The 27,316-nt window shown below is 41.2% G+C and overlaps 1 protein-coding gene and 2 pseudogenes across 2 annotated transcripts; 2 read left to right on the top strand and 1 right to left on the bottom strand.

Annotated features, from left to right (window-relative positions):
* Positions 1-6,556: 6,556 nt before the first annotated feature.
* On the top strand, positions 6,557-13,075 carry LOC146710678 (inverted formin-2 pseudogene; annotated as a pseudogene).
* A 316-nt stretch (positions 13,076-13,391) lies between these two features.
* Positions 13,392-20,037, top strand: LOC146710677 (uncharacterized). The gene is made up of 7 exons (XM_085455329.1): positions 13,392-13,496; positions 16,511-17,175; positions 18,661-18,706; positions 18,934-19,025; positions 19,214-19,324; positions 19,463-19,751; positions 19,837-20,037. The coding sequence occupies exons 1-7, from the start codon at positions 13,392-13,394 to the stop codon at positions 20,035-20,037; spliced, it is 1,509 nt and encodes a 502-aa protein (XP_085311455.1).
* Positions 20,038-20,423: 386 nt separating this feature from the next.
* On the bottom strand, positions 20,424-27,108 carry LOC146710676 (uncharacterized; annotated as a pseudogene). The gene is made up of 8 exons (XR_014920250.1): positions 26,863-27,108; positions 24,269-24,474; positions 24,093-24,189; positions 23,814-23,992; positions 23,586-23,670; positions 21,689-21,827; positions 21,118-21,241; positions 20,424-20,738 (listed from the first exon to the last, which is right to left on the bottom strand). The product of XR_014920250.1 is annotated as an uncharacterized LOC146710676 (transcript).
* Between the last annotated feature and the right edge of the window lie 208 nt (positions 27,109-27,316).

The following is a 27,316-nucleotide window of genomic DNA, read 5'->3' as shown; positions in this document are numbered from 1 at the left end:
ACTTTTGCCTTCCAGCTTCACAATCCTCAAGGGTCCCAGCATATCAGCATCCAGTTTGCCACCTTTTCTCTGTTCCTGCCTCACATTTTTGCGCAAAACCATGTCTCCCACCTGGAAGCCATCCTCCTCTCCCCTTTCTGCCTTCCCCCTGCGGATCTTGTCTTGGGTGGTTTTGACATTTTTGGTTACGTCAGCGTAAACCACCTCCTGAGATTTTAGGCCCTCACACACGTCTTCATTCGAAATGAGTTTAGTGACCATGCCTTCTGTAACCTGCCAAAATACAATGACTGAGTAACTGGATTAGGATTGAGACATCTTCTCTCTTGTACATTACACCATTTTACCTTGTATGCCTTTGGGATCTCCGATGGATACCTTGCCTCTCTGCCGAACATGAGGTAATATGGGCTGTATTTTGTTGTCAGCTGCTTTTATGTCCTCAGTCCAAACATGGTTGACTGCAGGAATTTGTCCCAGTTCTTGGGCTCGTCACTCACCAGTTTATTGAGGGATCTGAAATGTCAATGCATGAATACAATATACTAAATAGCCATCGTTGTGACATAGTTACAGCACAATATATAAATGACAGTATTGTACCTCTGGATTGTGCCATTTAATCTCTCCACCAAGCCATTGGTTTGGGGATGGTATGGTGAGCAGAGGCTTCTTCGGATGCCCAGGGTTTTACACAGGCCATAGTTGACCTTGAAAAGGTGATCACATTGGTCATCCAAGCTGACATTACATATGTGCTTGAGCTACTAATACCCCACCTTGTTGCAGAACTCTGAGCCCTGGTCTGTTAGCAGTCTTTTAGGTGCACTAAATTTGTAGAAAAAATCCAGAATACAACTGGTGACCTCATCTGCAGTTTTGTTTTTCAGTGGGTAGGCCTCTGCCCATTTGGTGAAATAGTCAACCATCACACAAATGTACTGATTACCACCATCCGTTAAGGTCAGTTTACCCACAAGATCCATTCCAACGAGCTCAAAGGGCTCTGTGACCTGTGAGGGGGGTAAAGAAGAACATGTCACATTTGATGTATTTGGACAGTAACAAATATGCTGTCTGTGTTACTGTACCTCGATTGGAATGTATCCTTTCTTTTCCTTAATATTGGCCCGCTTACACTGGCATTGTGGGCACTGAGCAACCTATTGCCAAATTAAGTAACATTGCATGTTAATGATCAGCAAAGTGCCTTGGAGCTGTAGGTTATATGGGTTAGTTAGGAGCAACAGGGTACGAACACAAGACATACGAACAACAGAGAAACAAACAAATGTAAAAAAAAACAAAGGGGGGGGGGGGGGGGGTTCTTGGGTTTCCACAATGCGTTTGAGGCTCATTCATACAGAATGTGCTCACCCATTTTTTAATGTCACCCTCCATGCCAGGCCAGTAATAGCGTGCCATGATGGCGCAGTGGGTCTTCTCCCATCCACAGTGTCCACCAAAGTGGCTGGAATGAAATTCCTCAAAAATGTCATTTGCCTCTTTGGCAGTGCAGACCACTTTTGCCAGGTTCTCCGTTCTGTTCTTCTTCTGCCTGCATACATAGTACAGGTCTCCATCTCCATTGGGCATGTGGGGTGAGACAAGAACAAACAGACAAGAGGGAATGTTCACATTAACGCACAATACTACACTCTGATGGTTTACATGACATTATCCATTGTACTCACCATTTATCCTGAAGGTCTCAGCTCTTCTTTTGATTGTATATCTTTCCCTGCTGGTTGATCCTTCAGGATAGCGATCGTGGAGCTTGAACTCCAGAAGCTCCCTCACAATTCTGGGATCCATTTCCCTCACCTACACCTGTCCACCTATCTACCTACTCCACTGTACCACAAACACACAGACTAACAGACACACCACACAAACCAACTAGCACACCTCAGTCACTCACTTTCAGGAGTCCACTCTCTCACAAGCTCTTCCCAACCACACTGGCTATAGTTGCCTTCTAATCACTATCTAACTGCTGTCTAACACTATCTAACACTATCTAACTGCACATCCACACATGTGCAATAACACTAAGTGCAATAATCTTTTCTGGCATCGTTGTATTTTTACTCAGTTGTATATAGCATTCGTATTCTATTTTTATCTTATTGTATATTTTTATTCTATTTTATTCTACTGTATATAGTATATTATTTTATTCTATTCTGTACAGCTGTGTACTGTATTTATTCTTATTGTATTCTAATTTTTGCGTCATAACTTTTGCACTGTCCACTTCCTGCTGTGACAAAACAAATTTCCCACGTGTGGGACTAATAAAGGTTATCTTATCTATCTTATCTTAAATTCACTGACTGCTACCACCTCACGAAACCCACAGATGTTGGTTGTACTCACTGGGCTTATATAGACTGCATATGACTACCAATTCTTTCCAGCTGTGCTGCTTAATCACCTATATTGGCTACCAGTGTTCCTGGCAAACACCACACGATTGCCTCATGTGACTCCAGTTGCACAATTGAAATATACAGAATCACAGTAGAGACATAGGCAGCCTATTCTGACAAGGTGTGTTGTGAGCACACTGATGACATATTTCTATGTGATCTATGTGTGGAGTGCATATTGTTGTTGGGTAATAACATAAACAGAAGGAGTTGTGATGTCTACAACTTCATGTATATGATGGGATTTAAATGGATACACAATTGTGTTTCATGTGGTTGCATGGTTTATGGGACAGCAAAGACAACATTGACAATTACAAATGTGTTGTGCAGGTAACATATTCAAACGTGGTGATGGGACCAGCTGCAGATGTGTGTCATACGTATATCTGGCTGGATGATGGACAGAAGGAATTGACCCGTGTAGTCTTTGCTTACTGATTGTTTGTAGTGTTGACAATCCACATTGCTGGCATTGCATGTTTCAACATATTTGTGGGTAGATTTAGATGCACCACGTGTGAGTGCAGCCACTCAGCCTTTACTCAATGTGATCATAGCAGCAGGTGCAGATGTGTGTCACAAGTTAATCTAGTGGTAGGCTATGGTACTTGGCCACAGGTGGCAGCAGTGGACTGACCTGCATTGGGGACTGGTCCAGCTGCTATGTGGTAGTCAGTAGATGGGCTCCACATTGGGGATTATATGCAAGTTTTGGGGACTGTTTATTGCTGATCACTGTGTGACTGCTGTACATTCAGCGTAGCTGCCATCCCCTTACGGATCGTTATGAGATTGACCACACTTATGCAGACTGTATATCACATCCAACTCTGAAATGTTCGTTTGCAGAGGGGAGACACAGGCAGACTATGCTGGCGACATGTGAGTTACAACACTGGTGAAATATTGGTGTGTCATATATTTGTTCACGACATTTTTCTTATGGGCAAAAGTGTTGATATCAGGATGGTGATTCTTATGACTATGTGTATGTCATTTGGCATTTTGTACAAATGTAGGCTGATAATAAATACATGATATCATTTCATTCATTTCAATGGTTTATTTGCATGACGCACAAACACACAATTGAAAGGTACAAATGTGCATGACACGAATTCAAACGTGCTGCAGATGTGTGTCACCAGTTGATCTGGCTGTAGGCTGTGGCACTTGGCCAGAGGTGGCGCTGGTTGACTCGACTCCATGTTAGTGCACAGAGCAAACTGCTCGCTTTAGTTGTGGAGCAAAAACGCTGAATTCGGTGAAATAAACCGTGCGAGTGGAACGATAACGACGACAAGGGTCTCCCGATCGTTTACTCTTGCTGTCCTGTGAACAACAACGGCGTGGTGTTACTTGTTTGCTGTTTTCGCGATCGCGTCGCGCATGAGGATATCACCAGGTAAACTCGCCACATTTTTAAACATTTTGTTGTTCAACAGCATCAAGACTGACGGAGTGTGTTTGAGATAACCTCACAAGTGTCACAGATGACACATTTGGCGTTTTTTTGCTGGTTTGTCGGTAGGAGCTACTGAAACGCAAGACTGCCACACGTCTGTTCGACCAACGCCAGTTGATCTAAACGCCAGTTGATCTGGAACACCGCCGCTTCCCCCTGGAAATGGGAGCGGAGGTAGTGGTGGTTGCCGGTAATGGCAGAGAGGGTGAATCTGACTCCTCCTCCTCTGACCACATCGCTGCGAGGAAAGAGGCAGGTGAGCGGTGGTCAGAGCTAGATGTGGAGGGTGAAGAATTCCGCGGCAGTGGCGTGGAAACCCCCTTCCGCTTTAATGGCCACTGCTGCGTTGCAGAGAGCTCCACCTGATGCTGCAGTGGTGGTGGTTTCGGCACTGAATACCGGGAGCGGGCGAGAATGGCTAACTCTCGGGCTTGCGGTACCTCCCGGGCCTCGCGTATCATATGTATCGAGTCCATAAATCCTCTGAGTTGACCAAAGTGGGGGTTCCTCTTGAGGATGGCTTCAATGGCTTTGATTCCCACGGTTACGGCCCGAACATCATCAGTGTGGGAAATCCACTCTACCAGACCTTGGATGCGGGCCAAATCAATTTCCCGGGCAGAGCCTGCTGAGTCCATGTCTGGTTGCGTCGTTCTGTCATGAAACGCTGTGTGGCAGGCAGGAGATGAGGACTCAAAGTGCAGGACTCAGACTCAGGGGATGAACTCAAAACCACAGCTTTATTTGCTTGTCACAGAAAAACGAGCATACAAAGTAAACTAAGCTAAACTGGGAAACAATGAACTAACACACACAGGGAGATCCACACAGCATGAGGGACGACGCGACACTGACTCAAAGAAACACAGGGTTTAAATACAATGGGAAGTAACGAGGGGAATGAGACACAGAAGGAGAGCACAGCTGGGAGAAATCAGAACTGACGAGACAAGGGAGCAAAGTAGGATACACTCACATGAGACACAGACCTTCAAAGTAAAACAGGAATTAGCACAGATGCAAACTAGACTAGGGGAGACAGAGCAACTAAGAAACACAGAGGGCAGCTACTAAATACTCAGAGAACTAAACAGAATACAAGAAAACCAAACTAAGACACTACACTAAAGAATAAGCAGGGACAACAAAGAGAACTAAGAACATAATACAGAAAACTCAGAGGCACAAGAAACTCAAAACACTGGGTCACTGACCCAGGACCGTGACAGTTTCAGTGACAAGTTATAGGCCACAATCACTTTTTGGTAGCGCTAAAATGCCATGTTCTCAGTCGTTATTCTGAACAAACAAGAAAGAGTCATGGTGATACTGGCACAATAGGTCTTTATTGTTTTAACTACAATTTGACAGTCTTATAACTAGAGATGGGTATCGTTTAGGTTTTATCCGATACCGGTGCCAAACCGGTACTTTTGAAACGTGCCGGTGCTTAAACGGTGCTCAAACCGGTGCTTAAAGAATGGAAAACACAAAAATTGGTCCAAAAACCCCTCATATTCATCTGTTTTTTGGTAAAAAGATAATGTTAGCCTTTTCTGCAGCTATGGGCATATATGGTATCACAGGGCTACGGGCCAGGACTCTCCTCTTCGTGTTTTTGGGGGATGTTGCATAACAGGCACCACACCCGCAGTAGATGTGCCCGGTGTGAGGTCTCACAGCAAGCTATCAAATACGGTGCATTTCTCGGCTTTTAAAAGAAACTATGCGTCGCCAGGTGTTTCATCAGATTTGAGGTGTTACCTCCTTTGCACAGTATCACCTTAAAACACTTGTTGCAGGCTGCTGAGTTTGCATCTTTTGCTGTGAAGTACAGCCAGACTTTTGACTGCTTCGCCTTGGGCATTTTTAATCTGTAGCTCTGCTCTAAAAGTACGTACGTACCTGGGCCCGCCTACTATCCTCAGAAACGTGAAATGATTGGCTAGAATCTAACGTGTATCACAGCTCAGGAAAGAAAAAGCACCGAAATAAAGCACCAAAATGTGCGCTGCTTTTCGGTCTGGTTACTACCGTTTATGTCAGAACCGGATACCGGTACCCATCCCTACTTATAACAAATATGAACAACGAGAGTAGACATACTAAACCTGTAGGCATTAATTATTCCATCATGATGCGTGTAGTCATTCGTGACAGCGCTACACAATGAAAGCAAACTTCTGATAAACGTCATAATTCAGTTACAAACGTTCAAATTCCATAAATGCATACCTTTGCCTAATAACAAAGGCATAAATGTGTTTGGGGATTTTTTCCCCCCCACGTTATATCAGTTGCACGGAAGTAGCTGGCAACATAGCTGGCAACGCAAGAAATCCGGGCGCTGCACCTTTAAGCAGCTGCACGCGCTCCCGCGGACGGCAATCACTTTCTGGCACAACACCGGTGCTTGCAGAAACACATATACACACAAACAGGGAGAAGAGGGACAGCAACACCAAATATACATACAATAATAATATAATTCATAACGGCTCAGGGCCCTGACAGTTTTCGAAACTCGCTAGACAGTTTTCCACCAGCGATAAAGATGTTTCTTCTAAAAAACTGTTCCACTATTTTATATTCAGGAAAACAAGTGCAGAACGACTTCTCCATCACATGCGGTCAACGTGCATTTTCTTAACATGCTATGGTGTGTCGTTTTGTCAACAACATACAGTTGCTGTATGCAGCGATTATGCATGCGTGCGACGTGGATACTGATATTGTCATGTTTTGGCTGTGTGCAGGCAAGAGAAGGACCCAAACGCAAAACTCACCACGCAGGAATAAAACTCAAAAAGCTGCTTTATTGCAGAATGGCACAAAAATATAACAAAAGTAAACTGGGGCATGGATAAACTGACACACAGCCATGAGGGAGACTACGACACTGACAAAGAGAAACACAGGGCTTAAATACACAGAGGGACAACGAGGGAATGAGAAACAGAAGGAGAGCACAGCTGGGAGTAATTAGGCTGGACGAGACAAGGGAAGCAAAACTAAAAACACTCACATGAGACATGGACCTTCAAAGTAAAACAGGAAACACACTGACTGAACTCTAGACATGCAAACTTAACAGCAACTGAGAAGACAGAACATAGGGACCAGAAACATGGTACAAAAAGGTCCCAGTAGACAACATTGAACACAGGGAAGCCATATTACAAAGCCAAAGAACTAAACCTATGATAACCATTACTGTTGTACTGTTTCTTGTTTCCCTAGATTTCAAAGGACTCAAAACATAATCCATAATATAAAAACACAAGATCTCTTCAAAATAAAATAGGAAACATAATGAGACGCAGACATGACAACCAGAACTTGGATGTCTGGAGTTTTGATCTCCTCCATACCTGCTTCATGCCCTGGAGGACGGGGCTGTGGCCCCCCCACACCCTCTAGCAGATCATTACATGAAGGAACCTTTAAAAAAAAAAAAAAACAAGCGCGTCCATGCTCACAGGTGTACACACGGGTGATCACACCCACAAACTACACCCTTTTTGGCTCCTACCTCAAAGCACACTGTTCTGTCGATCTTACGTGCTGCACAATAATGTTTAATATTTAGTATTTACTGTCATATTCCCATATATCATTGTGATGCTGTTTATTCTATTACTCTTGTTCTCTTCTGCTTGTTTTCTTTTTTCTTTCTCAGCAGGTGATCCAGGTGATCGATATATGCATTTTTTATTTCTTTTTTTTTCTGCTCATTCTGTTGGTTTTTGTTTTTTGCCCTTCTCCCCCGTCCCTCTTCTCAGCTGTTTCTCTTTTCCTTCTTTCTCCCCTTCTTTCCCCCAGTCAAGTCTGTCCCGTATTCAGTAAGTGAAAATAAAATAAACAATAAAAGGTGAATCAAATCGACCATTACGGCAAGGCTGGGATGGTCAATTTGGTAAAGTAAATCCGTTGGGCATCTTTCTTTGCCTTTAGACAACAATTCTGAAATTCTGATGGCAAAAGAGCCAAAACGGGACAGGCAAAAAAAAAAAAAAAAAAAAAAAAAAAAAAAAAGGATTTCTAACACTTGGCGCTTGTCACCCTTGCTCCTCAGAATTAACCTGGACTCTGTTCAGTCAGAAGCCAGTGCGTTACTCAAACGGCTGAATGAGACAGCCAAGAAAGTCTCCAACTCTGCTGCGGAGGTGAAGGAGCAGTATGCAAAAGTTCTCGAGGCAAATCTGGAGTTGTTCGGAGAATTAAACGAGAGATTCGCCACGATTGAGACGAAAAAGGGTGAACTGGCTGTCTATTTATGTGAAGATGCCAATCAGCTGTCACTGGAGGAACTCTTCGGTACCATCAGGACTTTCCGAGGACTCTTCATCAAGGCGCTGAAGGAAAACAAAACTCGGACAGAACAGGCGGCCAAGGCTAAGAAGAGAAAGAAGCAGCTGGCAGAGGAAGAGTCCAAGAGACAGAAAGGAGAGAATGGGAAAATAATCAAAGGTTTTGTGCCGCAGAACGACGGCTGCATCATAGAAAACCTCCTGGCGGACATCAGAAAAGGTTTCAGCCTCAGAAACACACTATACAAACATAGTGTTTGTATTTACAAACACTTGCTGCAGACCAGCAAACTGCCAAAACTTCTGCTGTTTGTGTTGTTGTTAGCCAGAAATGCGGTTTTGTGTTGTTTTTGTTGGGAAAATAAATATGCTTTACATTTCAGACTCAAAAAAAAAAAAAAAAAAAAAAAAAAAAAAAGACAACCAGAACTTGACAATGTAAGACACAGACATGAAACACATGAAGGGGAAGGGAGACTTGACATGGGTGGAAGATACAAGTGGAATCTAATAAAGAACTAGAACAGCCTAGGCATGATAAAAAATGAACTTAGAAAACCTGAAGGGCTTAAACATAAACTAAAACTCAAAACACTGGGTCAAAAGACCCAGGATTGTGACAGATATGTACTAGTGAGAACAATAACAACAACATGAGAGCATGATTTAATCAAGTCAATGGTATTTATTATCAATTTTCAAATATATTATAGATTCACATTATACTTTGTTTTAACAGTAATAAATTGAATTGAATTGAATTGAATGAATGCTTTATTGGCCATATGCAGGTTGCCCCGCAGAGGAATAGGACCCCCCCGACTTACACACACAACAAAGACCTCACATGGGAATACAGTCGGAGATCGGCAGCGTTGCAGAGAAAACACTGAAAAATTACACAACAATGGGGAAAAAGTACAAGAGGAAAAAAAGAGACCTCTTCTCACGCTGGGCACCTATGGGAGGACAGCATGAGAACAGGAAACAAAAAAAAACTCCTCTGCACAGAGAGCACATTAATGTCCACATCACAACATTAGAGCACGTGACTAGCCACAGGGGTGGATAGGGGGGTGGGGGGTAATCCGAAGGAACACAGCAGTCGTCCTACACAGCGCTACCATTTCAGCGCGGCACGCAGACCTGAATTCGGTACCTGTGTTCGGCCGATGTGTTTGCTGCAGTAGGAGCGGAAGATGGCCAGCTTTTCCTTATAATCCGCTGGAAGTTGCTGCGCTACCGTAGTCCTGGTCCGGATGGAAAAATGGCACCGTTTCATAAAACGAAAGCACCAAGACGGACCTCCTTGGAAATGTTCAATGTTCATCTCTTCAGCTAGTGAAACTGCTTTTAGCCGAATAGTGACCGTCGAAACGCTTCTCCCGCTCACTCTTTGCTCGATGATCCACCGCTCGAGTCTTTCCTCCAACTCGGGCCACCTCGCCTTATGTCCGCGGAAACTCAGCTGCGTTTTCTTGACCTGCCGGAGCTTGTTTTCCAGCTTCCTCCATTTGCGAACCATCGATTCGTTAATCTTAAATTCTCTCGCCGCTGCTCGATTTCCATGTTCCTCCGCGTAGCTGATGGCCTTCAGTTTAAACTGTGCTTCGTAAGCGTGTCTCTTTGCCATTTTCAGGGTTGTTAAAACAACGATGTCCTGCACTTCACCCTTTAACGTTCTCATGGTGTTCTCTACTACGTCCTCCTTACAACACATAGGGCGCGCCGCACTTTTTGAAGAAAATCGAAGACTTTTAAGTGCGCCTTATGGTCGTGAAAATATGGTAAGTCGAAGATTAATTCCTGTCTGCGTACAGTGGTCTTCCCACGCGTGTATTCATTAAAATCAATTGTTTGACCAGGATCTTCTGGACCTGGTTGTTTGTACTCTCCTTCCTCAATTATGTGAACCTTAACAATGATAAACAGGTGCACAGCCTAAAAAGCCCATATCTGACTCTGCAACACTTATGTCCTGCAAAAGGTAGAAAATGATAAATATACACCTACAGAGGAAAAGGGTTGGGCACAGGGTAAAAGAACAGGGTGCATGAGATATACACTGGGCTGGGTGATAAGAACTACACCCAACGCTCATCTGCACGACAGCACACAAGAATGACAAATTCTCTCGCTGGAAGAAGAGCCAGCACTTAAAAGTTTACCTTCTACACTGTGGTCGAATGGACCAACTGATGTGGGATTAATAAAAAACGCAGACTCAGTAACAGTACAGACTGTTTCATCCCGCAGGCCCATTAAACCACAATACCCCTTATCTAAGGAAGCAACAGAAGGGATTAAACCAGTGATATGAAAAGATATGGAAAAAGCAGGAATTCCAATAAAAACTAATTCTGCTACCTGCAATACTCCAATCTTCCCAATCAAGAAAGCTAATACTGGAATGTATCGTTTGGTACATGATCTGCGAGCAATAAATGAAATTACTGAAATGACACCACCAGTAGTAGCAAATCCTCACACTATACTGAATCAAGTCACTCCAAAAGAACAATGGTTCTCAGTGATAGATTTATCAAATGCCTTTTTCTCAGTGCCTTTACATCCTAACTCACAATATCTGTTCGGCTTCACATTTGAGGGACAGAGATACACCTATACTAGGTTACCTCAGGGATTTCAAAACAGCCCCACTCTCTATGCTGAAGCTTTAAAGAAATCAATGATGTCCTGCCTCCTGCCAGCAGAAGGACAGTTTCTACTTTACGTAGATGATATTTTAGTGACTGGCCACACAGAGGAAGGGTGTAAACAGAATACTATGGCTGTGCTACGTCACCTGGCTGAGCAAGGCCACAAAGTGTTTCTGAATAAACTCCAATTATGGAGACCTGAAGCAACATACTTAGGCCACACCCTCTCAGGTGAAGGAAGAAAACTACTAGACAAAAGAAAAGTGGCCATACAAAATGCACCACAGCCACAAACTAAGCAACAGATGATGAGTTTTCTCGGGCTATGTAACTTCTGCAGGGCGTGGATTCCAGAATATGCAGCACAGGTACAACCACTGCAAAACCTAATCTATGGAAAAGATCTTGCTTTAAAAGATAAAATACAGTGGACACCAGAAGCAGAAGGAGCATTTACTAAACTAAAAATCATGCTCCAAACTAACGTTGTGCTTGTATTACCAGATTATGGCAAACCATTCTACTTAAATGTAGACGGAACACAGAGACACATGAAAGCAGTATTGACACAATCATTTGGAGAAAAACAAAGGCCACTAGCTTTCTATTCAAACAAACTCTATTCATTCCTGGCCTCAGGAATGCCCACCTGTGTACAAGCATGTGCAGCAGCTTCAGAGGCAGTGCAACAAATCTGCTGACATAGTTTTAGGACACACTCTGACTGTTAGAGTACCACATGCAGTAACTTCTATACTGCTACAAGCACATTTGCCTTTCTTAACACGTGCTAGACAACTCTCCTATGTTGGCACACTGCTTTCGCAATCCCACATCAACATAGTGAGATGTGGACCTTTATATCCTGGCACATTGTTGCCAACACCCACGGAGGGAAAAGCACATTGCTGCGTGGAAAAATTAGAAGAGGAAACTAAACCACGTGCTGACATTTACAGTACACCACAAGAAGGTCTCACTGACATCTTTGTTGACGGTTCAGCATCAAAAAATGCACTAGGGCGTAACTGTGTAGAATATGCAGTAACCACAACAGACACTATAGTGGAAGCAAGAGCCTTGGCACACACGCATTCAGCTCAGAGTGCAGAACTGACTGCAGTAATCAGAGCATGTGAAATACATGAAAGAAAGGATATTAATATCCACACAGACAGCCAGTATGTATTTGCAGCAGTTCACCACTTTGCAAAAATATGGGATAACAGAGGAATGGTTACCTCCTCTGGAAACCCAGTTCAGTATGCAGATTTGCTGAAGCAACTGTTACAAACAGTACAACTGCCGCGACATTTAGCAATTTGCAAATGTGCAGCACAGGACGAACAAAAAGCAGCACCATCAAAAGAACAAAAGCAATGGCTAAAACAAGGAGCAGTACTAGACACTGATGACATAATGAAAATAGCAGGAAAACCCATTCTTCCCAAATCATTACACAAAACAGCCGCTCTAGTGAGCCATGGTTTAAGCCATGTCTCATCAGGAGAGATGATCTTTATAATAAACCAACAATTCTATACTATAAAAGGATATGAGAACATGTATGACCTGCCAAAAACACAATACCCAAGATAACTTAAGACCAAAAAGAGGACATTTTCCTACACCACCTCACCCAATTCATTAATTCACATGGACTTCATTGAACTGAATGAGTGTCAGGGCTCAAACGCCAGTTGATCTGGAACACCGGCAGCACAGGCAACGAAAAGTGCCACCGCCGGAACCCAGGACTTCACCAGTGCAAACGCCTGGGCGTGTGTAAGTGGAACTGTACAGTTTACTGGGTCTGAAGGCCCAAGGTCTGCTTATGTTGTGGCTGAGAAGAAAAAGACTGTTTCCTCTGAGACCAATATTTTCCATTTAGGCAACCTAAAAGACTGTTCTTCTCATGCTCCTCCTAGCCATAACAACGCAAAGAACTGTGGTAATTCTGTTCTGTTTGAGCCTGGACTAATTAACTCTGTGTCTGCTAGCTCAGAGGGTGTTCAATCAGAGACTATTAATTCAGAGACTGTTTTTCCAAAAACTGTCCAGCCTGAAGCTCACTTAGCTGCCCAGCCTCCTGAAGCTTCATCTCCTGTGTCCCTGCTAGCTCCATTCTCACCTCAGCTATCACTCCAGCCTCCTACGTTGCCTTTAGCCCAGTCTGCTGCTATCGGCCACTTGTGCAATCCATAGCTCAATTACCCGTTCAGTCCTTTGCTCATGTGCCTATTAAGTTTCGAGCTCAGTCTCCTGCATTGCCACCAGTTCAGTTCCCCGTAGCACTTCAGTCTCCCTCAGTTTGGTCTGCCACTCAGTTGCCCTTAGCTCCATCATCCATACTTCCACCACAACCATCACTACACTCCCCGTGTTTCCGGTAGCTCAGCTCGCACCTGAACCATTGGCCCAGTCCCCGCCCCGGTAGCAGTACAGTCTTCTGGTCAGCTTAATATTCAGCCAGGGGTCCCAATACCCTCTAGCTCTACATCAGCCCCTGCTGGAAGCTCGGATGAGTCCATCCAGCACTCCGCGGCTCCCGCGCCGCCACCCGCCTCGTCCACTGGGGGTTCTGGTCAGCCCGGCCAGCACCACCTCGTCTCCGCTGGCGGCTCTGGTCAGGCCGGCCAGCACCTCCTCGTCTCCGCTGGAGGGTCCGAGGGGCCCGTTCAGCCTCCTCGTCTCCGCTGGAGGGTCCGAGGGGCCCGTTCAGCCTCCTGTCTCCACAATATTTCGGCTTCAGACTTGTTGGATATATTCCAGAAGGGTTACATGTGATATATTTTATCCCAATAACTCTCCAAGAACTGCTGAATAACTTGTACAGGAACAATAAAACTGATAATATGCAATTTCCAACCTGCCAAAAAGTGATTGTAGTCTATAACTTGTCACTGAAATACTATCTCCACTTCAAACTGGGCGGCTGTCATTCAGAAGGGTCATATGTCAAATATTACATCTCAAACAGTCCCTTAGAACTGCTGGATAACCTTTAAAGGAACATTAACATTGATAAAATGCTATTTTCAGCCTGCCAAAAAGTGATTGTGGACTATATCTTGTGACTGAAAGAATATTTCTTCTTCAAACTTGTTGAGTATCATCAAGAAGGGTTGAATGTGACACACAGGAGCCCAAACAGTCCCTTAGAACTGCTGAAAAACTTTTAAAATAACATTAATACCAATAATATGCCATTTTGAGCCTGCCAAAAAGCGATTGCCGCCTATATCTTGTCACTGAAACAATTTTTCTGCTCCAAACTTGCTGCATGTCATTCTGAAGGGTCATATGTGACATATTATATCTCAAACAGTCCCTTAGAACCAGTGTTGGGTAAGTTACTTTAACTTAGTAACTTAGTTACATTACTAGCCAGACCCGCCCCTGCACAGTTACCAGCTGTCAGCTGTTTCTCTCAGAAACAGTTCATAACTTCTCTTCAACTCATTAATGTCACCTAAAAGGCAAACCTGTTTCTCCATCACCTGTCCAGCTCTGATGATTCAGTAAGGACATCTCCTGGTTTCATCTTCATGTTTCCCTCTCACCAGATAACCAAACCATATCATGACCAGCAGCTTTTACAGCTGTGGCTCCAGCAAACATCAGCTGATACTAGAAAGTAATATTAAATAAATTCTAACAACAGCTGATAAAACGTGCTGCTGTTGTTTAACGCGACACCACTTGCTAATGTTACTGAATCTGTGGAAGCTTCGTGATAGCCACCACACGAAGTAATGAATAACGAGCCTATCTAAATCCCTGTAACGAGTAACGCGTTCCTGATTTTGGCATAATAACTAGTTACCGTGCTCGTTACCACAATAATAACATAGTTATTGTAACGCGTTACTTAATAACGTGTTAGTCCCAACACTGCTTAGAACTGCTGAATAACCTTTAAGGGAACAATAAAACTGATAATATGCAATTTCCAACCTGCCAAAAAGTGATTGTGGACTATAACTTGTCACTGAAACAATATTTCTGCATCAAACTTGCTGGAAGTCATTCAGAAGGGTCATATGTGACATATTCTATCTCCATCAGTCACTTAGAACTGCTGAATAACCTTTAGGGGAACATTAATACCCATAATATGCCATTTTTGACCTCCCAAAAAGTGATTGTGGACTATAACTTGTTACTGAAACAATATTTCTACTTCAAACTTGACTGATATCATTCAGAGGGATCATATGTGACCCATTCTTATGGGCATAAATCTGTGCCATCAGAAACTGAAATTGAATAAGTTAAATTTGAATTTGAATTGCATAGATTGAATCTGAATTGTAACTTGAATAAATGCTTTTGAAAACTGAATTTGAATTAGTCTAATTTGAAATTGAATTTATGGTTTGAAAATGATCATCACTAAATTGAAATTGAATTTTATATTTTGAAATTGAATTCATTTGCTTTGAAACGGCATTTTATCCTTTAAAAATTCAGCTCTCGAATAATTTCAGTTTCACTTCTCACCATTCAGTTTTTTGGAACTTGCATCCGGTTCCGGTTCTTGCGTAATCGTGCGCAGAGTAATCGAACTTCGTTTTACTAGCGGACCGCAAGTGGCAATCTACGACATCTTGAGCTGGAGTAATTCTTCTGAAGACATTCGTGATGTCAAATGACCAGTTGAGAAACTCTCAGGTTGGTAATAAATGTATTACATGTATAAGAACAAGCGTCATGTTAACAAATAATACCCGTACAGTAACGTTTATGCGTGTTGTAGCTGTTAGCTAAAAACGCTAATTTAGCGTAGATTGCCCTGGGTTCAGCGTTGACAAACAAATATGAAAGACTCCTTTCAATAGAATCCCAAAGTTGTCATCTTGTAGCCCTCCAGAGTCCTCCACACTTGCAGAGGCCCCTACAGTAGGAAAATGTGCAAAAGAATGTCAAAACCATTGCTATTTGGGTTTTCTTATGTCTCACACAGCATCCCAAGTCTTTAGCTTACTTAAAACCCTTAGCTACAGTGTATATTTAGTCTAACACTCATCAGTGTCTGGATCATTACTGATCACTTCGGTGTGATATGATATATAACTTTTCTGTTACATAGTGTATGATTAAATACACAGTACTCTTAACATACTTAACATACTCCTCAATTCTTAACATACTCAATTGTCAGGTCAGCAAGACACCTGCTAAATTTACTAACTTCTACCACTGTTCAGCCCAGTGTTCAGACTCACCAAGAGCCTCCCAGGTTTTGTGAAGCTAGACACAAACAACACATGCACAGATTACCAAATGACTTTTGAATCATTTGACATGTGTTTTACTGTTGTATTATATTAATTAGTTAGCATAAAATGATGTGATGCATCTTCTGAATATTGTGTCATTCTAGCAGACAGGCCCCTACAGTAGGATGAAGGAAAATTTACAGGCTAGTTTCAGGTGTGAGGAAATTGCAGGTTTCCTGAAAAGCACCATTAATTAATTAAAGTGCTTGAAATCCATGAAACTGTGCTTATTATTGTTAAATTCTTGTGGATTTAAAATGTGAAGGCAACGCTGATGGTTTGTAATGGCCTTAAGTGACACTTATTATTAACAGTTATCTTAATACTAAATGACATTGTATTGCATTTCCTTTTTCAGAATATATTCGTGCAGGAGTGCTTGTCCAGATTTAGGCAAAGGCTGGAGTATGTCCTCAACAACGACCCTCTTGACCTTGATTTTCTGGAGTACATTGTGACCCAAGAGAGGACTTTCATGAATGCACTGGAGAATGCTGACCTTCCTGCTGATGTCTGCGAAGCTATAGAAGAACTGAGCAACTTGTTACACCAGCGAAACAACCCTCCCCCCTTCAACTCTGTGGTACAGATTATTGGTCCTTATGGGCGTTTTAGGCTTCAGGTCACAGAGAATCACCTCCAAAGTCTTCTTCAGCTTGGTCTACCTGCCACATGTGTAGCAGACCTTCTTGGTGTCTCAAGACGTACCATGTACAGGAGAATGCAGGAGTACAACATGTCAGTTAGGAGTCTTTACTCTACCATATCTAATGACGCTCTTGATGCCAAAGTGAGAGACGTTAAATCCAGACTACCTCATGCTGGATATCAGATTGTCAAGGGTTGCCTTCAAGCTGCGGGCCACCGTGTACAGTGGAACAGACTAAAGGCATCAATGCACAGAGTTGATACAGAGGGCATCTTAACAAGAATGTCAACTTTGGGCTGTGTGGTTCGGCGAAAGTACTCTGTTCAAGGCCCACATTTCCTACAGCACATTGACACCAATCATAAATTAATTAGGTTTGTTTTGGCATGACATATGTCTGAATACAGACAGTGGAAAAATGTCAGTCTTAGTTTTACTGGATCTCAGTGCAGCATTTGATACAGTTGACCACAACATATTACTCAAACGACTGGAGAACTGGGCAGGTCTTTCAGGAACTGTACTAAACTGGTTCAAAACATACTTAGAAAACAGGAAATACTTTGTATCAATAGGTAACTTCACATCTGAGCAGACAAGTATCACATGTGGAGTTCCCCAAGGTTCCATCTTGGGACCCCTTCTGTTTAACATTTACATGCTCCCACTGGCAGATTATAAAAAACAACAAAATAAACTACCACAGCTATGCAGATGACACACAAATATATATTACAATGTCACCAGGAGACCAAGGCCCTGTACAGGCTCTTGGTAAATGCATTGGGGAAATTAATGACTGGCTGTGCCACAATTTTCTCCAGCTAAACAAAAACAAAACTGAGGTAATAGTCTTTGGCGCCAAAGAAAAACGATTACAGGTCACCAGAGAACTTCAATCTATACACCTAAAAACCACAGACCAGGCGAGAAATTTGGGTGTAGTGATGGATGCAGACCTAAACTTAGAAAAACACATTAAGACAATAACAAAGTCAGCTTACTATCACCTCAAGAATATTTCAAGGATAAAAGATCTGATGTCTCAACAGGACCTGGAAAAACTAGTCCATGCATTCATCTTTAGTAGGCTTGATTACTGTAACAGCATCTTTACAGGTCTACCTAAAAAATCAGTCAGACAACTACAGCTCATTCAGAACTCTGCTGCTCGAGTCCTCACTAAGACCAAAAAAGTGGACCACATCAGTCCAGCTCTGAGGTCTTTACACTGGCTGCCTGTCCGTCAGAGGATAGACTTTAAAGTTCTGATGCTGGTCTATAAAGCTCTGAATGGTTTAGGACCAAAATACATCAGTGACCTCCTGACCCAGTATGAACCTTCCAGATCCCTCAGGTCATCTGGATCCGGTCTTTTATCAGTTCCCAGAGTCAGAACCAGACACGGAGAAGCTGCATTCAGCTTTTATGCTCCTTATATCTGGAACAAACTCCCAGAAAGCCTCAGATCAGCTGAAACACTCAGTTTATTTAAATCCAGGTTGAAGACTCACCTATTCTCAGCTGCATTTGAATAAAGCACCAAATCCACACTTAAGCTTAAATTTCAAAACCTGCATTTAACTACTGATTTTATCTATTGTTCTGATTTTATCTGTTTTGATTTTATATACTGTTTTTTTTGTTTGTTAATTAGTTTGTTTGTTTGAATCAATTTTAAATCATGCTTTTTATTTGTTTCTAATGTCTCTGTAAAGCACTTTGAATCACCTTGTTGTTGAATTGTGCTATACAAATAAATTTGCCTTGCCTTGCCATAGAAAATTAAATGACTAACATAATTCTGAATAATTTTATCCATCAGATGCTTTATGCTTTGCTTGTCTTTTTTTCACCAAATACAACATAGTGATATTTGGCGGCATAGATGGCTACTCTAGGAAAGTAAATTGCGTACCCAAATACAGCACATATTATTAAATCCACAAAGACTTTCTCACATCTTGTTATCTTTTCTCTCTCCGCTTATGTAATTATACAGCTCACATATTTTGATCATATTGTGTATTATGACAGTTTGCACACTCTTGTCACATGTCCTCCTATAAACATTTTGTATATATGTATGAATTTTTAATGTGGTGGTGTTAATCAATTTTCCCCCACTTTAGATTATGTACCTTAATGCTGCATGCAACAACACAGCCAGCACTGCACTTGATTTTTTTCTGGACGGAGTGAGAAGATTTGGATGGCCTTACAAGTGAGTAATTCTTCGTAAAATTTATTCTGGAGTTTGTCTCATGATTTGTGTTTGCCATGTTTAACCATGAAATGATCAGGATTTCAGTGCTGTATATAAATTTGCAAGTGTGTCAATCATGTATTTGAATAATTTTTTTTGTGTATTTTGTTGTTTCAATACTTATTTCAAAATCTTATATGGTACAGAGTGAGAGCTGACCAAGGAGTTGAAAATGTCAAGATTGCTGAAATGATGTTCACTGTGAGAGGCACAGGATGTGGAAGCTTCATAAGAGGAAAAAGCGTGCACAACCAGAGGTAATGCTTGTAAGATCTAAATGGCATAACATTGTTATTTCATCATGAATGACTCCAGCTGAATTGCTGTTTGGCTGTCCTTTGTTAGTTTTTGATTGACCTTTCAGACCTTTTCTGTATGTTTTTTTTCAAATGTAGAATTGAGCGCCTATGGAGGGATGTTTGGACAGGGGTGACACACATTTATTATGATGTGCTACACAGCTTGGAGGAAGATGGATTTCTTAACATCTCAGATAGTCTTCATCTCTTCTGTGCCCATTACACCTTCCTCCCAAGACTCAAGGGGGATTTGGCCAAGTTTTCTGCTGGCTGGAATGATCATTCCATCAGGACAGAGCATAGCCTTTCACCAAACCAGCTGTGGGAACTTGGGATGCTGCAGCACCCCATCAGAGAGCCACAGAGATATGAAGAAAATTTGGCAGTTGAGTAATAATGGCAATGTTTTGGTTTTATTGAGTGCTATATGTAGATTTTTAAAATCATTTACATATGCTGCTTTATTTCAGGAAGTCCAAATTGAGAGCATTGATTGGGAGAGTGCAGGGCTATCCCATCATAACAACCCAGGTGTTTTGGTGCCAGAAATGGAATGTCCACTGAATGCTGAAGATATTGAATCTCTACGCCTTTCCATAGATCCTCTTGTGCCTTCATGTAGTTTTGGAAGAGACATTTACCTGACCACACCATGGTCTTCACCTACATGAATCCATGAAAGTTGCAGCTTGGCCCATCAGAGAGTAAAATTATAAGAACATGTTATTTTACAAACTGCTAGTGATAGTTTTTCTTTTAAATAATCCCTTTTTCTAAGAAGAATAAGAACCTCTCCTTGTTTTAATGGTAATTTTCATTTTCTTACTTTCTGTTACACTCATGAACCCAAATCGATACTCACAAGCTGACACAGTTAAATGGAGGAGGGAATGAGATCAGCAAGGACTATATTGACAAAAACGTTTTTTATAATAATTTCAATGGCAATAAACAGAATGCTTAAACTGTAAAACAATAATAAAAAAAAAAACCATCAAGCAACACATGTCGATTTCTTTGTTTTACTAACATTTCATGGAACAATCAAGATGTCTGGCTGGCTGATCATGCTCCTAAATATGAAGAAATGCCTGACCATAGTGGAACGCGTTTGTCATCACATGCTTGAACTCTTCATAAGTTTGCATATGCTGAACAGGTAGCTTGACTGTATTACTACATGCTGGAACGGTTGGGTAGCAAACTTCATGAGTGCCATACTGAATATGGCATGAGTGGTTGAACTGCACAGAGACTTTGAAGTTCATCTTCTCATCTGGCAGGACAGGAATGTGGCCTTGTCCTGTGAGCCACTGTAAGAATGAACTTGGGGAAAGGATGACTGGACGGTCACTGGTCTCAGGCTCTTCACCTTTTTAAAAAAAAAAAAAGACAAAGCAGTCATTTAGATAAAATATTAGATACTGTTTACCTGTAACTTCACAAACACAACTTAAAAATTTAATTACTGACAAAGAGTGAACAAGCACTCATAGTGTAATCTACAGCTGTGGCCAAAGGTTTACAGAATAAGAACTGTTTTCACACATTTTGCTGCTTTTGTTTTTTTATATCTTTTTGTACTCCAGAAACGTCGGACAAAAAGATCTAAAAACACTAAAGCGGCAAACTCCATGAAAACCAAGACTGGCCGTTCTCTAAAAGTTTAGCCATTCCTTACATAAAATTATGATTCCAAGTTTAACACAGAAAGACAAAATACATTGACAGTAAACTACATGTGCACTTACGTGATTCCAGCTCTTGCAAGAATTCCTGTAGATGGTTCATAATCCTCATTTCCACCCGTTCTTTGTTGGAGCCCTTCTCGCTGAACTCAGGATGGCATGTTGCAAAAACAAAGTCAGCATCAGCCTGGTAAGAAAGACAAAGAAAATTGTGACTTTATCTGAATCAAGATCAAGGACCTATTATTTTGTCTTTATTCTAAGTAATTGTATTCTTTTGTCACACATAAAGACAGGGACTTAAACGTCTGTCTCATGCTGCTTGCTAGTTCTTCTCATTTAATCTTATAACTTTGTATAGATCAAGTCTCTTTATAACTCTGTAGGTTACATGTAAATACTCCTTGTTAAAAGGGATTTTTTCATTGTTCCTGATGCCTTGTTTTTGCTCTAAACGGTTCAGGAATATTAAGCAACTTAAGACAATTTTGAATATTCTTTTTCCAGTGCCACCATTAATTACATTCTCTACTATAGGACTTAAAGTATATACTATAAAGTAAAGGTAAAGAGCACTTTGAACTGCTATTCACAATTACAAGGGTTATCCCTACTAAAGTCAACATTTACTCACCTTAACTTCCACCCCTGGGACAAACAGCGATTGGCAGATGTTTGGGTACTGCTTCAGTAGATCAGTAAGACCATAAAGGTTGAGACCATCACGTAGCTGGGAGAGGAGAGGCACCAACCGAAGTGTGGCGTGAAGAACAACAGCCAGTCATTGTTTTGCAAGTCTCAAGTAAGTCTCAAGTCTTTATCCTCAAGTCAAGTCTCAAGTAATGTCAGGCAAGTCAGAGTCGAGTCTCAAGTCACTGGTGTAAAAGAACGAGTCAAGTCACAAGTCTGAAACTTTGAATTTCAAGTCCTTTCGAGTCTTTAAAAAAAAAAAATGAAAAAAGAATGTTGCAGTTATGCTAAATGTAAATATTAGACCATGTAATTTTAAAATCTGTGTTTTTCTCAACACATGACAAAATAGTGAACTTAGAAAATATACACAAATTGTGAAATTGCACCTCTTTAAAATGCAGCTCAATTAAACCTAGCTCCAAGAATAATTTTCACCGACAGTTCTGAGATAAGCTGCATGTTATTCTTGGATGCGGTTGTAGGACCGGCTTTAAAATCGAATGACAAAAATATCATACACATTAAAAAAAACTGTATCACCAACGTAGCCTGGACAACATTTGCTAGTTAGATGAAGTCAGCTATCTCATTGTAGCATATTTATATGCATATTTATAATCATACGGTTCTTGGAGTGAGTGCATACACTCGTGAAGTTTAGTAACTTCCGGTCACTGCAACAAGCCCAGGTACAGTTTACCGCCGGATGGGTACAGGACCTTGAAATGCACCGTGTAGAACGAAAGACCATCGTACCTATCATAAGTTTACCAGTCTCACAAATTGTCTTCATAAATACACATTCCTTAACCATTTATTAATAGGACCTTTGAGCTCAACGGTAATTAATTAGTAGTGGAAATAATTTCTGGTACGCGTTACAGAAATGTAGCAGTGACAATAATACTGTATGCTGTAATCGTACTGGGCAATTAGTGATACAAAAAACCTGTTTTATCCTGTGAATAAAAGTATATGTTTTTGTCAATGTACCATAATAACAGAGGCGAAACGCAATATTGTGTCAGGACAATTCACTATTTATGCACAATAAATAAAGGAGCATAGCGCGACAATTTCTGCTCAGTGCCAGACTTGCTTGTAACCTATATCACCAATTATGTTATGAAAATGACGTATTAACTACTAAAAAACACTGACCTTCGTGTAAATGCTTGGAGCAGACTAACCTGAGCTGGAGTGTTCTGGGACGTTATATTTGATCTTTGAATGGCTGCAATCCAGGCCATCCGTCGCGTCTTTGTTACTTCGGAAACATGGCTTGAACAATTTCTCTTCAACGACGTAATCCGATAACAACCGATCTCTTTACCCGTCGGCTTCCCGTGGCTGTCATGCGACCGGCTATTGCAGTTAATAATACAACGGCTTCTTGACATTTTTGTGTTTCTTTTTATCGCTGTGTGACTGATTTCAATTGAAAGCCTGCGTGCGCTAGTACCTCTTGCCACGAGTTCCCAGAATCCTTTGCAGTTTACCCCTGAATGACGTCACATTTTCAATCTCTATATGCATGTTAAATTTTATATTTGGGGTGAAATATCAAGTCTTTTCAAGTAAACCGGTTCAAGTCCAATTCAAGTCCCAGGTCATTGGTGTAAAAGTCCAAGTCAAGTCACAAGTCTTAGAACATTTTTTCAAGTCAAGTCTAAAGTCATAAAATTAATGACTCGAGTCTGACTCGAGTCCAAGTCATGTGACTCGAGTCCACACCTCTGACAACAGCACTGAAATGCAGAAAGGAAGAAAAAGTAGCATGCTGCTAAATGGAAAAAAAACAACTTTTTTGGGGGGGGGAAACAGTAAAACAGTTTTACCGAACAATTTCTTCTTTCTTTTCGACATTAACAGGTCCATGATAGCCACAACTCAAAATTTCATCAGTGAGTTCTGTCATTTTATCTTCTGTGGCCGAATCAACCTTAAAGGACACAAACATACACATTAACATGACCAATTCCAGAGTCCTATAATTTGCAAATAACATAAGGGATGGTAAAATCTGTGCTAAACATGTAATTCAAAACACTGTAGAGCAGTGAAACCTTTAAGACTTCATACCTGGGAGATAACAGAAGTATAATGAACATCACAGACATCCTCTTTCCTAATGTTCTCAATCTGCAGCTCTCCACTGCACAAGTACTGGTAACACCAATCTTTGAGGCAGCAGGGTGGTGGCCCACCTTGCGCCAGACTAACTGCCCAAATTTCACCAGCACTACTGTGAGAGGAGAAGAGATAAATAACATCAATCAGGTAATTTCCAATGCGTGTGTGTGTACACACAACTGCAGACCCCAATGCATGTGAGAAAGGCCTACCGGAAGTTTCCTAGATCGAGATCCAGCAATGAATATTTGGGAGCCTTCCCAGTCTGGTCACCCTCAAATAGCCGTTGCTCCAAGCCTGCAACCATTTCTTTTAACACAAATAGTTAGTCCGGTTAAGTAGCCATTTTCACTCCTATCAATTTAGATCACATTTTAAATATGAGTACCTGTGAGGAATTCTTTCCGTAATGCCCCTGTATCAATTCCTGCCTCTCCGATGAATGTGACCCTCAGCTGATTTGTAGGCAATGCCTTTTTTTGCCTCTTCCACTCTGCAAGTCCCCGCTCCACCATATTGGATCTTGAGACAGTGATACGGAATTCTTCCTCTGTATTCACAGCAGTACTTATGGCCTGCAGGATTTCATCCAGGCTAATGGAGAAAAACTCGCAATTACAAACATGATACTGGAAACCATGTTGTGTGTATTCATGTGTATTCGTTAACAGTGTTGGTCAAGTTACTTGAAAAAAGTAATCAGTAACTAATTACTGATTACTTCCCCAAAAAAGTAATCCCGTTACTTTACTGATTACTTATTTTCAAAAGTAATTAATTACTTAGTTACTTAGTTACTTTTTAAAAACACGATTTACAACCTGAAGAGGTGATAAAGCGATAGATCTTTCAGCCCAATTCTACTTTTTCTTTTAACTTTATGCATCAAGCAAAAATTTAATTATATGCAACATTCTCTGAGTTGAATAAATGAGTTTAACATTTAAACCTATTTTCTGCACATTCCAGCACATAAAATAAAATAATTTTTTGTGTTTACACTCACTCTTTCAAATAGATGCAAGTAAAACACAGCAGAACATAAATAAAGTCAAAGACTCAGCGGTCCTGTTGCTCTATTTTCACCTGTAAAGCAGGACTGCAGTAGGCGGAGGTTTACCCTGGTGCAGGTGTGCAGCGGTCAGTGGAAGGATACGGCAGTGTCTCTGTGAGTTTCCCATTACGTCGTTGCGCTCTTGGTGCTTCCTTGGAAGTTTAGGGGTTTTTTTCGCTGTAAAAAGAAGTTTTCTTCCCACGCACGATGGACGCTAATGTTTTTGTCACTTTTTATGGAATCAAACTCAAAGTAAGGTCAGTACTTCCACGCTTTAAACGCTGCATGCTCATACTCTCTCCCGCACTCGATATGTGATCCATTGTTGATCTGCACACAGCTGTTGTCACTAACGGCGCACTCGCTTACGTCACTGTCGTGAGACATTCTCGCAAAAAATCACGGTTTTAGTAACGCAGTGTTCCTACGGGAAAGTAACGGTAATCTAATTACCGATTTTGCAATAGTAATCCCTTACTTTACTCGTTACTCGAAAAAAGTAATCTGATTACAGTAACGCGTTACAAGTAACGCGTTACTGCCCATCTCTGTTCGTTAATGTCTTTTAGGTTTTCAAACTGAATTGTGTCACCACTAGCAGTATGTGACTTTGACCTAACAGAAGAAGAAAATGCAGTAGGCAGGCTAAGCCTTTAGGTAGCTGGATTCCTTTACACAAAGGGTACTTGGCAGAAATTGTTTGAAAACCACTGTACAGAGCATTGAAGAAAGACTACTGATGTGTACAAACCTAGAAATGCCCATCCTTTGTTGTGAAAGTAGGTTTGCATTGCTGTAATGAAAAAATGCCAGAGTAAAAACCACATCACTTGACCTCAAACATGTACTGTACAAAAGCAACAAATAAAACAATACCTTTAAAACTTAAGAGAACTTCTTCAACCGTGTTGTAATAACTTCTGTAAGACTTAAACAATTAAAAATGTTATGGCAACAATGACAAAACCTAATGCAAAAAAATTTTTTTTTATAAGGATCAAAACCAAAGTATAACATACATGGCACAATCACTAACAAAGCATAAAATGCTGTCTATCAAAATATAAATTAATAGGTGGAAAGCAAAAGGCTTGTAGGAAAATTCTCAAACATACGTTGGAAGCCATATTAAAAGACTGCATTACCTCTCACAACACTCGCTTGCATGTGCCTCCACCTCATTCTGAGGAAATGTCTCACCGTAGACAGGGCACACAATCTGTAACAGGAAACAATATCAACGATAGAATCAATAATGCCTCAAAGACAGACATTCAACACGTTGCACTCAACATTACCTTTGCAGTTGAGGACAAAATAATGACATCTTCCTCCACATCCTGTCAAGACAAGCAAAGAAAGGGGAAAAAACCAGCAACTTTAAAAGAATGGAATTGTGATGTGATTGCATACATCTGATTGTTGCTTATCTGTCAACTTTCATTACAAATACAGCTTACATGGGCTACCCACTTTAGATATAAGGAATAAATCCAACCTCTAATAATGAACCTCTTCAACTTGGCTATTGTAGGACACTTTAATCAAACTCAATTTTCTCCCCATTCAATGTAAGGCATCATATTTATGTTCCCGTCTTTGTCATGCACAGTCAAATAGATAAAGGTTAAAGGGGTACAAAACTTCACCTTTAGATGTGAGTTAAGTTGATCGTCTTCTGTATGTGGTATGGGATGTGGTGTGTCCTCTATGTCTTCATTACAAGTCTGATAAAGGAGAATAGCAAGTACAAACTTAATAAATTACCTACAGAAACACAAGCAAGTGTAGTGACATCCATTGAACATGAAGCTCCTGACTGATAAAAACATTTTCAAAACATGTTTCAGTCATTACGTAGTTTTATAGGACAAAGCTACGTGTAATGTGATCTCCCAGACTCATCCATGCAACGGGACTGTACACACCACTCTGCATTAGTATCTGAAGGCTGACATGTTTCAACATGCATTGCTAAGAGTTGAAGTGGGTAGCTGGTTTGACATGAGTGGCACATCGCTTTTGGCATATTGGAAAAGGAGCTAGAGTCAGGAGGCAGCGGCTGAGTGTCTAGCTCTTCCTGGATTGGAGCAATGTAAAGGACGGTCATTCCCCCAGCACTTGCATTTTTTTAGCAGTGACCCAGTATATCCACTGTCCTCAGGAGGCACCATATTTAGTTTCCGAGAACCCCATCCACCTGTCGAGAAAAGTGAGTGACTCAGTACTATTTAAAATGTGGCAGTACACATTGCAGTGCATTCATGGTCATGATATCATCAAAATTCTTCTATAACTATCAATTCAAAAGTTGGAATGGCCATTAAGAGGTTTTTTCTACCTGCTCCTTTGTAAATCAGCCAGCCCCCAGAAACACTTTCC

The sequence above is a fragment of the Copadichromis virginalis genome, linkage group LG4 (assembly GCF_057382275.1).
Source record: "Copadichromis virginalis isolate Kocher_CV1m ecotype Utaka linkage group LG4, C_Virginalis_male_GT1.1, whole genome shotgun sequence".
Classification (NCBI taxonomy): Eukaryota; Metazoa; Chordata; class Actinopteri; order Cichliformes; family Cichlidae; genus Copadichromis; species Copadichromis virginalis.
Note: the sequence above shows the minus strand (reverse complement) of the source record. Positions and strands in the feature narration are given on the sequence as shown.

Bases quoted from the DNA above. Each gene is read 5' to 3' on its own strand.
- LOC146710677 (XM_085455329.1), top strand. From the start codon at position 13,392: ATGAGTCCATCCAGCACTCCGCGGCTCCCGCGCCGCCACCCGCCTCGT. The intron at 13,497-16,510 runs GTCAGGCCGGCC...TTCCTTTTTCAG, and splicing joins CGTCTCCGCTGGCGGCTCTG to AATATATTCGTGCAGGAGTG. The intron at 17,176-18,660 runs GTTTGTTTTGGC...TTTTTTCACCAA, and splicing joins ACCAATCATAAATTAATTAG to ATACAACATAGTGATATTTG.